The sequence below is a fragment of the Xenopus laevis genome, chromosome 5L, assembly GCF_017654675.1.
Source record: "Xenopus laevis strain J_2021 chromosome 5L, Xenopus_laevis_v10.1, whole genome shotgun sequence".
Taxonomy (NCBI): Eukaryota; Metazoa; Chordata; class Amphibia; order Anura; family Pipidae; genus Xenopus; species Xenopus laevis.
Genome location: NC_054379.1, coordinates 108,079,096 through 108,093,324, shown reverse-complemented (window position 1 = coordinate 108,093,324; position 14,229 = coordinate 108,079,096). Strand labels below are relative to the sequence as shown.

At 37.3% G+C, this 14,229-nt stretch overlaps 1 protein-coding gene across 1 annotated transcript in view; it reads left to right on the top strand.

The window, feature by feature from the left end:
- LOC108704677 (solute carrier family 12 member 9-like) overlaps positions 1–14,229 on the top strand; it is a 114,698-nt gene that overhangs the window by 86,975 nt on the left and 13,494 nt on the right. Inside the window, exon 10 of the mRNA XM_018241357.2 lies at positions 11,038–11,230. Within this exon, the coding sequence (XP_018096846.1) occupies positions 11,038–11,230 (193 nt within the window). The remainder of the gene's footprint in view (positions 1–11,037; positions 11,231–14,229) is intronic.

The following is a 14,229-nucleotide window of genomic DNA, read 5'->3' as shown; positions in this document are numbered from 1 at the left end:
TTTAATATAATTACTCCTAGCCCTTTGTGAAATATATCCCAATAGATACCTTTTTCTTTCTCCTTCCTGTGTATTGCCCTATAGGGGTCCTTATTATAACTAAATAGCACAGCACTCCTGTCTTCTGTGTACTCTGCATAACACGCCCGTTTTTCCATTTCATGCCTGGTTTTGAAAACATAATAAGTTAGCTCTAAGTTTGTAGTGAATTTCAAATTCCAAATAAATTACTCTGGTGATATACAACAGTAAACTTTAATAACTTCTACATTCTACATATATGCAATTCTATAACAGAAAGGGATGTATGCTGCATATGATTTTTTGGACACCTATATTGTCTTTTCCCCTTTATTTTCTCTCTCCACTATCTATTTGATGGAGGGCAGATTTAAGCAGGAGAGAAATCTGGTTTCTAAAAAGCATGCACATTTTCTCAGCTGGATGCATTAATGATAGAGGGGCTGTTGATTGGAATGGTAATTACTAGCTCTGGGCCCTGCCTGCTGGATGTTATGATTAGGACATATTAGCAAGGAAGGTACATATTCAAAATGAGGGGGAAGTTTCCACCAGCTGTGGAAAAATCTATTATAGCATTATACTGTTTCGTTGAAAATGTCCAGAATTATAGAAGAGGGGGGCCTCCAGGCAAATGTTGAAATGCAGGGGCCACAGTGTCAAAGAAAAACATGAATCGAGGATGTGCAACCTGCTGCCCTCCATCTGTTCATGAACACAAAACGATCTTACAATTGCTACACAATATCATCCTGAGTTTTGTAATGTGAACTCAGAAAGTGGCCTGTGAGAGGTGAGACGCTATGATGCATTAACACTTTGATGATTTCCTGGTGCCTTTTAATACACTGGTAGTTGTAGAGGTACAATAAAACATTTAGCACAAGACTTATTTATTAAACTTGTGTTGTAAAGGGGTGTGCACATTAGTTCTTGGGGCTTTTTGCTGTGAAAAGGCAGTGGCATCTTTCCCAGCTGCCAAAACTAGCAGTAGTCCCAGGGCCGGATTTACATAGCGGACACCCCTAGGCAGGTCTGGACTGAGAATTTAAATAGGCCCTGGCATTTCAGGTACACAGTACTCAATCAGCCCACATAGAGGCCCAAACAGCCCCCACCAGCCCAGCCCTTTATTCATGCACATTTTCATTATCGGGACCAGAGTAATAGGGATTGGAGTACTGGGAATGTAGGAAATTATTGTATCTCCAGCACTTGAACCAATGAGGGTGTGGTTTAGCAGAATGCCGCCCCCTAAAATCCTGCTGCCCTAGGCCCGGGCCTTGGTGGCCTTTCCACAAATCCTGAGTAGTCCTGTTGGCTAGACGCACTAAAGGACACATCAAGACAAATTTGTAACTATACAGAAAATGTGCATATGAAATTTGCATTTCCATATTTTCCAAGGTCCTGTAGCCATTAGGCTGCCACCCCAAAAAGTCCTCTTTATAATCTGCCACTGACATGAACCTTTGCCAAACTAAGGTTCACGCATATGTAATAAAAGGCAATACGTTTGCCCAGGCATATTTAGTGTCTTTTATTACATAACCCCAAAAGGATGATGGAAGTGTTGTTTTTCAATGATATTGTGGGTTGCTTGTTCTGATTTAACCATATAGTATAATATACATCAATATTTGCTCTGCCATATCATTTGCTTTGTTTTACTTTTTCTGGATCTCTCTTCTTTTGATGTATGTGACTTTATAGACTATTAATTGACTGCAATGGGATCAAAAGAGTTAAATGTATGCATTAGACCCTGTGATTTTTTTTTCTCCATCACTTTCACCTGTAAAAGAGACCTTGTTCACAGTGCTAACAATGCCACTTCCCTGCTCTGCAATTATATTTCTAATAGTCAGCCTGTGCTTGTCACCCATCACAGGCTCCAGCTGAGGTGTCACACAGCAGAATAATAGCCGTCCATAAAGCAACATGAAGGAAATATAATAGACTGTATATTATTCCCCTGCATCATTGTTCTAAAGACGACAATTAATAACAAAAATAATAATAATTTGCATTTGCAAGGAACTTTAGTCGTAAACTGTATTGGGTAAGCATAATGTTGGCATGCAACCTTTCTGCAGAGGGGGTGGAGACTAGACCTGCTACATGATGGTGAGAAGCAAAAAGTTAATATTGGAGGTGTTTTTCTGCAGATGAGGAGCCCAGTATGTAATACATTGCAGTAAAATAATTGTCTCCTATCTAGATACACAGTCATAATGTATGCAAGATACAATACACTATAAATATCCCAATGTCTATATCTAAAGTACAACAATATCAGACAGTAAAATATGAAGTTATGATTCCGAAGAGTCAATGTCCCACATACAGTATATGGAATGATTACTTTCTGGTCAGCAGCAAACTTTTCAGGTCCCCTATGAAGGACAGCCGACAAAACGCAGACTTCTACAGGGCATGTAAAATAACAACAGCATCGTTGTTATCCATAATAATCATGTACTAATAGTTCTAATGGGGGGGTCAGATTGATTTGACTGAATAGTTTGGGGTAGATTTATACATTTTTGTGGTTGCACTTGAATTGAAGCAATAGGCGAACTAGAAAATGAATACATCTGAGCCTAAAAAAATGCACAGTGACGATGATAAGTAAATATGTCAGGGGATGTACAGTAGATGAAATTAATAAGGAAGAGGATCCTAAAGGCATCAATGTGGCGGGCTATTAAGAAAGTTGGTGACTAGACAAACCTGCTATTTTTTTTTTGTAAAAAATTTTGTTGTTTTTCTTACAAAATATATCTCATCAGGTTTAGATGCCTCTGAAGGGATAAAGCAATGTTATGATAAACCCAATGGCTGTCATGTGCTCCCAGTGATATGACTGCTATTTGCAATGGAGTAATTTCTAGCCCCATCACACTTAAAAGTGTCTCCAAGCCTCCATAACAATTCCACCCAGTGTCCCCATCACACACCTTTACAAGTAACTATCAGCATCCATAGCACTGCCTTTCAGTGGTCCACACCATACAGTATAGCCATCCTTTTGGCCACCATCTAGCCTTGTTTAATAGATAGATTTTATAATGCACATCCTAGTCTCTCCAGCCATAAACTCCAGCAGCCAGATAAAAATATGTCCTGTACTATAGCTCTTAAACTACACTTCCTGACAAACCCCATCTTCCTTTTTTAAGCTGAGCTCAAACAAGAAAGAAATAGATTTCTTATTTTTATTTGCAAAAAAGTTTGATACAATACTATGTTCATGACCTCAATAACTCTTTGGCGATTTGGTGAAGGATTCCAAAACATTTCTGTGGCATTATGGTTTTTTTTTTTACAAAGAACATTCTTATTTCCATAATAACATTTAGCAGTTCATTTGTATTTTTCCTTTAGGCTAAAAAAATTATGACAATGAAAACCCACACAGATGTTGGAGCTTGTACAAATTTGTGCAAGAAGTGACTGGAACAGGAAGAGAAGAGTTTTCTGTTCAGTTGGACTTTCAATTAAGATTGGAGAATGGAAATAAAATATGAAGCGTGTTTATTGGCACAGTGATCAGCCTGGAAAAAAGAGATATTTGAGATTAGATTTCGGTAGCTGGTTGAGGTTTGTGTATTATTTATTGTAGAAACAGAAGGCTTTATGCTAAAAGACTAACTGTACGTATCCCAAAATAGATTTATTACAAAACATGTGAGGGATGGGGGGTGTGGAAGGAATTATGAAAGAAGAGGTGCAACTGAAGGCATGAATGTGAAGGCAGTATTGTTGAATAGGAGATTGTTGGTAGGGTGTAAGGAGAAGTTAAAAAGTTGTGTTGAGATGTTTAAAATGCAATTTGGATTCTGTGGACAGTTCTTTTTCATTTATTTTTTTAGCAATGACGGCAGTGGCTAGAGTAGTCATTGGTAAGAAATATGCTACTGATTAGTAGAATGGGCAGCTTTATTATGGAGAAAATGTAGGGATAGTTACACATGTTTTTTTAAGAAAAAATTGTGCTACAGACCTCCATTTTTAAAAACCCCCTATTGTGTTTTGTATGGTTGTGTCTGCAAAACCTTTTCCACTCCTTGAACTGCCCCTCTCACAATAACAATAGAAAAAGCTTCACCTGCATAAAATAACATACATATGTAACGCATATATTTTACAGATTTTCGACTATTTTATTGAACTTGTAATTTCCAGCTGGTTTGTTTTCTTACGCAGTTTGTTCAGCAGTGTTACATTACATGGCACATTACAATGATATTGTTCTTGCTAAAAAGACCTGTACCTTTTAGACGTATGGTAATGCAGGTATGGGATCCATTATCCAGAAACCTGATATCCAGAATGCTCCAAATTACTGTCTTTCCTAGACTCTGTTTTAGCCAAATAATCCAAATTCTGTAATAATAAAACAGTAGCCTTTGCTTGATTATTGCCAAGATACAATACATGCTTATTGGCAGCCAAACCAGCCTATTGGGTTTTTTTCATGTTTAAGAGGCAGATTTACTAAGGTTCGAGTGAATGTTCGAAGTTAAAAAAGTTCGAATTTCGAAGTAATTTTTTGAATACTTAGACCATCGAATAGGATACTACGACTTCGAATTTACTTCGACTTTGATTCGAAGTAAAAATCGTTTGAATATTCGACCATTCGATAATCGAAGTGCTGTCTCTTTAAAAAAACTTTGACTTCAATACTTCGCCAAATTAAACCTGCCGAAGTGCTATGTTAGCCTATGGGGACCTTCTACAACCATTTTCTACGTTTTTTTACATCGAAGGAAAATCCTTCGATCGTACGCTTAAATTGTTCGAAATGTTCGATTCGAAGGATTTAATCGTTCAAACGCTAAATTTGGTGAAAAATTCTTCGAAAAATCCTTTAGTAAATCTGCCCCTTAATAATTTTCTAGTACAGTAGACTAAAACCCCAGGTCCTGGGCATTCTGGATAACATGTGTTTACACATGTGTTTAACATGTGATAACATTCTGGAAAAAAGTGTTTGGAAGGTGAACCACTCCTTTAAGGGGTGGCTCACCTTTCAGTTAATTTTTAGTGTGTTATAGAATGTCCAATTCTAAACAACTTTACAACTATGTTTTATTTTCTATAGTTTTTAAAAAAAAAATCCTTGACTATTTCTAGCTTTGAAATGGGGGTCTCTGACCCCATCCAAAAACAAATGCTCTGTCGGGCTACACATTTGTTATTGCTACTTTTTATTAGTCATCTTTGTAACCTGGGCTGTACAAACCAAATTACTGAAATTGCTAAATGGAGAGCTGCTAAATAAAAAAAACAAACTCAAAAGGCACACATAATAATAATAAATGAAAACAAATTGCAAATTATCTCAGAATATCACTACATCACGGTAAAAGTTAACTCAAAGATGAAAAGCCCTTTAAAAAATGTATTTACAGTATATATGATGGATATCTTTTTCTACTAAGGGCTCTAAGACTTGTTTAGATTATTTGATCAATTGTATTTAATGGACTTACTTATTGTTTTGAAGAGTGTGATGGGTATCCATTTCATGATTGGCTATAGGTACTTCCCATATTTAACTTATTTTTACCTAAATACTTTGTTCAGGGCCTGTATACAGTAAATGTGGTTCTCTGCTTTAGCCTTGCACCCTACAATATTCTTTTTTACTTGCTTATCTTGGATTACATTGCTGAGATGCCATAACTTGCACATACGACTTGCTAGCTGGATTGGTCTGCAGATTAATACAGGATAAGGGATATAGTTTTACAGCTAAAGTGTTCAAAGAGTGCCACAGAGATTGAGGCTTTGACAATATGTCTGTGAGTACTTATATTGACTGTTCTTTATTGTTTATTTATATACAATGATGCCTTGTTGTAATAATGGCATCACCTAGACTATTATATCATCCCTCAGTATTATATGTAAGTGTGAGGGGGTCTGAAATAATTCTTGCTCTACTAATAGGCAGGCCAAGTGGTATTGAGAGCGTTCTGCTAGATGTAGTATTATACTTTCTTTACAAAACTACCAACCTAAAATCACCTTGACGTCAGCCAGTGTTGGGATTGTGTAGTTAGCCAGCCTTATATTAACGGAGATAAATTATATGGCTCCCTTAGCATCTGAAATTTTGTCTCCTCTTTCCCTTAAATTATTCCTCAGGTAGTCTGCATCCACTCCTATGATTGGTGGGAAGATGCCACCTTCTAGCTGAACTGCTTAGCATCCCCATTGATGTTCTGATTATTAGCAGGTTACAGCCACAGGGAGCAAGCATTTTAAAAGCCTTTTGCAATTTTTCACTCTATCTCTGGTATCTGTGCCACACTGTTCACCTAAGTACAGCTCAGTGATTGGAAGGCAAAGGCTATTTCTATTCATTTTACTTGCAACTACTTAAGGGATTAACACATTCAGGCCTGGTGTACAAACAGTTTCCTGTGTAGAAAAAATACACTTAACCACTTTACTGCTATGGACTTCACAATCCTCAGAGACAGTTAAAAATAATTCAGAAATTGAAAGTCAAATATCTACAACTCACCTCCTTTGAGATAGATGCTGGCCACCAAAGTTCTACTAGTATGCAGTATGCATATAAGTTTTTATAAATAGTTTACAAGCTCAGCCCTTGCTAAAAGCTCCAAAAGAAGTTAAACAAAAACCCCCCAAAACAGATTCCAGAATGCAAATCATCCTAACTTATGATAAATACATTTCCCCTAAATTCCAGACAAATCTCTGGAGCAATACCTGATGATTTTATTTTATAATTGTAGCAAAACAAATCTATGCTCGGCAGAAAGCCATACAATTAATGGCAAAGCAAAACCAGTGGATCATCACAAGCTCCCTAAATAAGGTTTTGGTTTAGTAAGAAAACCTAATGCTAATTATGAGATCTCCATTCCATCGCTCCTCTTAGTCCCCTTGGTATTAATCAAAACTGTATATTACATTAAAGAAAAACTGTATCTTCAGAATACTTTACCAATAGAAAGTGCAGATCATAATAAATGACCTAGCCCTTTTACATCTTTAACCTCGAGCCACCATTTTGTGATTTTTCGTGTGGCTCTCTGATATTGGTGTGTAGGCCCAGTGGATCAGGCACCTATGGTATTTACTAAAACTAAAACTTCTAATTTTTTTTAATTAAAATAAAGTTGACCTAACGTCCATCCACGAATTTAACGCATTTATCAAATAATCAGCTCAAAATCGTCTGTGTGGGAAAAGTCATGATAAAATTGAACAAAAATTCAAATCTTACGACTTTTTCGGATTTGACGCCCGAATCGTTCGTTTTTTTTTTTCAAGTTGCCACCTGAAAACTCAGTATTTCAAACCCCAGCGCAGATCACAATATCTTCAATTGTAAAAGGGACATCTGCCATTGACTTCTACATGAAGAAGTTAGCTGGAGTATTTTCAGAATTTTAGCAGCTTTGGGGTATAATAAATCTCTGAAAATTTTTGTTTTTTTTTTCCTCTAAAAAATGGAGTTTTTCCCTTTAAAAACTCGCCAGAAAAAATTGAGGTTTAATAAATAGGCCCTTAAGTGTGGGTTGAGGGCAGGCCCAGAACACTCACCACCTTTCCAGTTAAAATCCTCTCCAATGTATTTTTATGTTTTTGTGTTCCCCCCTCCACTGACGTCAGAGATGGTCAGGACGGCCACAGGTATAAGTAATTGCTGTTTTTTAGAAATGGTCTAACCACTTGGTTTATCACTAAGCAGTCTGTCTTAATAACAAGATTGAGAGAGATGTTTTCTATTTCCTAGTTACTTGACTTGACTTCTATTCTACCATGGCCCCTCAGTTAAACTCATTTGCCAAGTCAGTTAGCAGACAGTCTGGAGGCCTAGCTGTTTTAAACCAGAAAAATAGCTAGTAACCCTTTGAATGATGTCTAGCCATGGTAAGAACAGCACCTGAAACCTCACATGATTTATCAGCCTTATCTGGAAAACCCATTATCCAAAAAGCTCCAATTTACTGGAAGGCCATCTGATTTCCTTTTTCTGTGTTATAATAAAACAGTACCTTGTTCTTGATCCAAACTAATAAATAATAATCAAGAACTGTAGGCAAAACAAGCTTATTGGGTTAAATTAGTGTTTAAATGATTTGTAGTAGCCTTAAAGTATGAAAAGACCCCTTATCCGGAAAACCCACGGTCCCAAGCATTCCTCATAACAGGTTCCATGCCTGTATATGTAATTTCCTTTTACAGTACATAAGTGTTAATAGTGTGCATGTTTCATTGTTACTCATAAGCTTTGCTTTGTTTCTGGAAACACCAGATAAAAGAATATGTAAAATGTTAGCATATTTTTTTCAATTGTCCCCCTTTAAGTGGCCCACAATGTTACTGCTTGAGTTCTTTATCATGTACTGTATATACTCTCTTACTCTCCTTGGCACGGTTTCTGTGTTATAATTATTTCCTTTGTAACCAATGTTATTCTTTTATGTTAAGTTACACAGTGGCACCTTTTCTTCTGCTTTTTAAAAGTGACACAATGTCTTTTCTATTTTGAATGTTTCCGGTACCATAAGTTACATAGATTTTTGCCTATATTTTGCTCTTTAAAGCGTAGAATATGTTATATTTAGAAGCACTGCCTTGTATCAGGATGATGATACATTAACATTTTCCTCTCTGTTTTTATTTTATAAAGAATAACAATACAATGAAGAGTCAAATTATGAGAGCTGACTTCAACAGGGCAACATAAAAAAAAAGAACACTTGCTTTTACTCTCCTTTGCTTTGCATGTGTTCTATCAGTATCAGATGAAGTTGTGCTTTTTTGCATAATTTCAAAAAGCATTTTATTCTATGTATGTCTTCAGAGAACATTAAGAGCAATGCCGAAACAGTTACGGAAACTAGTGATTTCAATTCATCTCTTTTCCATTATGTCTGAAACATTTTAGCTCGGATTCTTTAGGAGCCAACCACTTACTGGGAAGAAGACTAGAAGTACCCTTGTAATTTCTTAAACATTTTTAAATACAATTGCACCCGTTTTCCAGCTGAGAGAGAACAGACAGAAAGGTCAAATCTTATCCATGTTTAAATAGAGAAAAAGAGTGAAGGAACCTACGTTATACATAGATATACATTATAAATAGATATCATTAAGAGGTTATTGCAAGCCATACTGCTTTTAAATTATGAATATTACTAGAGGAAAGATGCTTAGGTTGTATTGCATGTGCATCAGTCTGTTTGGGAGCAGGTCTCATGTTGTACACAATTGGGGAATTTTCTTACTGCCCCTGCTACAAGAGCTGGAAGTACTTAAAGGGGAAAATGTAATATAAGCTTCATCTCAATGAAGGCACTTTCTAAATACAATTAGTTAAAAATTGTGTACCGTTTAAGAAATAATCAAGTTAGTCTTCAGTATCTCACTCTCCACAACCTGTCACTCTTCATGCTTCTTCATGCTGAGGTCTGGGTCAGGTTTTTATAGACAGGTAGGTCTAATACGTCTTTTAGGGAGGCTCCCTTTCTTAGCAGAATTACTCAAATAACCAACTCTAACACAAACAAAAGGTAACAAAATAACAGACTCTGACAGACACTGTGCACACAGAGAAAGAGTGAGCACCTAGGTTAAGGGTGCAACGCCCCCAAAGGATGTATTAGACCTAACTGTCAGTCAAAAACTGACTCCACCTACTGCGTGAAGACAGAATGAAGAGAGACAGGTTGCTCAGAGCGGGAGAGTGAAGAGTAACCTGATTATTTCATAAATGGTACAGCATTTTTAATTATATTTAGAAAGTTTCTTATTTCCGCAAGATGAAGCATATATTCAGCATTTTAAATTTCGCTATAGATACCCTTTAAAGGAGCAGAAGTACTAAATTGGGCACAAGGAGAACAGTGTGTGAGAACACAAGGCCTATCCTTACCTCGTGCCATGGGGCCTGTTCCCACTGGAGCTCCCTAATTTGCACCTACGTGCTTTTCTCTGCCCGCCCATCATGAATACAGTGCTGCTGAACACAGGCAGCACTTATACTGAGAACCCAGGTCTTTGTGGGGTTTTTTTTTGCAGGGCAGGGTGCAATGTGCAGAAAATATAGTGGATTTTTTCACTTTTCACTATGTCCTGCATTTCATAAATGTGCCTGACTTTACGGCCTAAGAAGTATACTAAATAGTTTAAAAAATGCCCTACATAGGCATGTGGTGCTGATAAATGCTTGATATTTCATATTGAGTTGTAACAATGGTTGCTGCTCAGTAAACACTTATTGACCATTTTACATTTACCAGTTGTATAAATCCTTAATCCCTGCTTGCTACTTGCATTGCTAATTATTTATTCAGAGGAATGTTAGAGCTCAGTGCTGCTGCTGATTTCTAACACCTCATAGATCAAAATAGAGTTCAGCTGCTCAAAGCAGTCAATGCATTGTGTGGCATGTACCTGCACTGATATATGAGACGATATGTTTGGCTTGGTTAGCGTTTGTTTCTGATTCTCTTATTCGGGAGCCTGTGATTAGAGAGGATAAAAACCACATTTCTTTTCTGTTCTCCTCTATACTTCCCCCCTTTTTTTGGTACATCTAATTTGGTTGACAGTTGTGGGATGCCGATAGGCTAGATTCCAGGCTGGCTTCTGCTCTAAAAAAACGAATTGCCATTTATTAGTAATTGCATATGCCCTGTTCAACCACAAATACACAAAGTTTGGCTATCGTGCAGTTTACAGCATAATATCCCAACAAGCATTTGTGCAACACACTGCATTCACAGCATATCATTGTAATAAAAGGGTAGTTTTTATAAATGACTAAATTTGAAAGATAATACCAGATGGTCCTTTAAGGCATTTTTCAGACAATAGTTTTAAAAGAACAACAGCGGACAGTGAAGGTGATATTTTCAACTGTGAGATGAATCATCTGTGTCGTGGGACTTGCAATATCATGTTATTAATTATGCAGAACAAATGACTTTCTTACGTTATCTCTCCTTTCTTCATACACAGGCCCACATTCCGCTACTTTACGTGGTATACGTGTATCCTGGGGATCTTGGGTTGTTTAGTCATGATATTCCTTATTCAACCAATCTATGGCTCTGCAAGTGTGGTCTTTATGCTGCTACTTCTCCTGTGTCTGCATTACCTTACACCCAACCATAGCTGGGGCTTCATCAGTCAGGCCCTCATCTTCCATCAGGTAAGTCGATCACCTGGCTTTCAAAACGAGAAAAATTCAGGGAGCAGAGTATACATATGACAAGGTCGGTTAACAAATTGAGCTAATCCAATCATTAAATTCTCATGCCAACAATAGGATCAAAAGAGGGTCCCATGCATCAGCTGCAGGCTGCATCCATGGACTGATACAGTATTTTACTGATTGGGTTTTCCAACCTGCCCAAACAGTTTCTGAATTATCCCCAGTCAGATGGGCAGGCACAGTTTTGACCCTTACATGGACCTGTTCTCATCTAGGGCAAGACCTACTGTAACTCCAGTGTGTGCCAATGTATCTATACCTTTATATTAATTCCTCGACCTAGGGCTCGCTGTGATAAAAATTTTGTCCCACTTTCCCTCTCAAGGCAAGGATGGGTAATGAGATAAGATAGTAACTTAAAATTGTATTTGCAGTTTAGAATTATTTGGATCATACAGATTGATTCAGGCCTAGTCATGCTGAAAAGCTAGTGAAATTAAATGTGTGAATCAATTTCCTGATTTAGACACATTCTGAATTCTGATTAATCGGCTTCTCCATTAAAGTGTATGCTTCTTGTGCGCTTGTATGTCATAAATATGAGTTTTAAATACAGAGAACTCTCCCACTGTGGGCTTTGTTTATTCATTATGACAAAAAGTGTAAAAATACTTGCAGTGCATGCACGGGCCCTTAGGGACAAAGTTTTGCACCTATTAGTGTTGGAGAACGTGTTCCCTTGTTAATACTAAATGAGCCCTCATACCTCTGCACATTGCAGCTTTGCTTGCCATCTCTTCTGGAAAAGAAAGATACAGCCCTTCCTATATTTTAATCACATTTCCCTATTGATAATTTTGGCAAAAGCATTATTTTTTCAAGGCAGGCCTATAAAATACCAGCCGAGTGGCAACTCTAATTACAGGGGCATGGAGCACAAAACACTATATGATTAATTTGCAAATTCAAAACAAGACACTTTTTTATTTTCAAAGATAGAATGCATGTTTATTCACCTGCATTACTTGTTAAACAAGTAGAAATGGGGTTTGATTTTCCCCTTTTCCATAAATACAGTATATATATATTATAATCCTGTGCAGGATGTGCAGGCAACAAATGCTTTTTCTACCTCACTAACAGATCCATTGGGGAATAATTTCTTCTTCTTTTCTCTGATGCTGATGGAAGGTTCCCATTGTGCAGACACAAAGCTAACTATCCATACCACTCTCCTGCAAAATCACCCATATTAAACTGTTATGTAATAATATTACCAGGCTCACTTATCTTCCCATGTCTGACACTTACCTGAGAGAATTCTGTTTTAACATAGCTCGTTAGCTGTCCTTTTAAGCTGAATTCATTTTCTAACCCACCGATATTAAAGGAAAGCTGAAGTCAGTCACAGACAAAAGACAATCACACCTTTGATGAAGGACACTTTCTGCATTGTCTGTTGCTGTTTTATTAAAGGAACAGTAAAACCAAAAAAAGAAAATGTTTTAAATGAATTCAAATACAATGTACTGTTGCTCTGCACTGGTAAAACTGGTGCGTTTGCTACAGACACTCTACTATAGTTTATATAAACAAGCTGCTTTGTAGCCATGTAGGCAGCCATTCAAAGATGGAAAAGGCACCTGAAGATACAGTAACAGATAAGCTCTATAGTAAACAGTAGGATTCTACAGGGCTTATCTGGTATCTGCTGTGTAGCCTGTGCTTGAATGGCTGCCCCCATGGCTACAGCGCAGCATGTTTATATAAGTTAAAGTAGAGTTTCCAGCTCTCAGCCTCGCAAGACCTGCCCTTATGTGTGCGCACAATTAATTACACACTTAAGACCCAATGGCGAGAGCTGGTCAGAGAATACCCTGGAATTGGTGAGGAGACAAGGCCTGGAACATGGATAAGTGGCAAAAAGAAACGTGCCTAGCATCCCAATGCCACTGTGCCCTAGACACGTGTATCTTCTGCATATAGGGTTGCCACCTGGCCTTATTTTACCGGCCTGCCCGGTAAAAATTATGGTTGATCCCAATGTTATTAATAGGGAAAAAAGATAAATATATAGGAAGGCTGGTATTTTTTTCCAGAAAAGGTGGCAACCCTATCTGCATACCCCTAGTTTTGACCCTGCTATTTTGACATGGACCTCTGAGAAATATAAAATTGGGGTTCTGCTGTATTTCTAAAAATGCATCTGCTAGATGATAAACATTAGGTATTAACAGAATAGATATAAGTGCTCATTTGCCATTGGCACTGGCACAAGCCTTGAGGACTGAGGGGTGCAGCAGAGATTTTTTTTTTTGCATTTTATTCTAGGAGCGCAAAAAGTTGAGCCTCAGCATGCAACCCATGGACCTTGCCTTGACTTTTGTGTCAAACATGTTGACAGAAATACCTTTTGCGAGACCATCTCATATAATTTTAGAGTAAAACAAGACATAGTTTTGCACTTTATAACAAAACATGGCCAAGAGGAACACCCTGGTACTTAGATACTTTATCTGTGACACCGTGTTCCTCTTGGCCATGATTTTTTATAAAGTGCAAAACTATGTCTTGTTTTACTCCCAAATTATATGAGATGGTCTTGTGTAAGGTATTTCTGTCAACATGTTTGCCTGGCCACAAAGTTTTTTTATAAAGTCTAAGAGCACATGGACATTTGGGTGATTGATGTTAAAAAATTAGAAAGAAAATTAAATGAAAATTAGGAGAGCCATCACATTAAATCATCTGTGAAAGTTTAAAACTTTTTATTTAGAGAGATTTTATTTACAATTTCTTTCTCACTAACATATAAATTAGATTTATTTACACTTTGTACTTCTTAGACAGTTAATTAAAAAAGTTTGGGAGAATGCTCATCCGGCAGGGAAGCAGCAGTGAAGTACTCAACTAGCCAATGGCTCCAGTTATGCAGAATATGTTTTTGCCAGCCAATTCAACCTAGTTTTGTAAAGTCACTAAGCAGTGGAGTTACA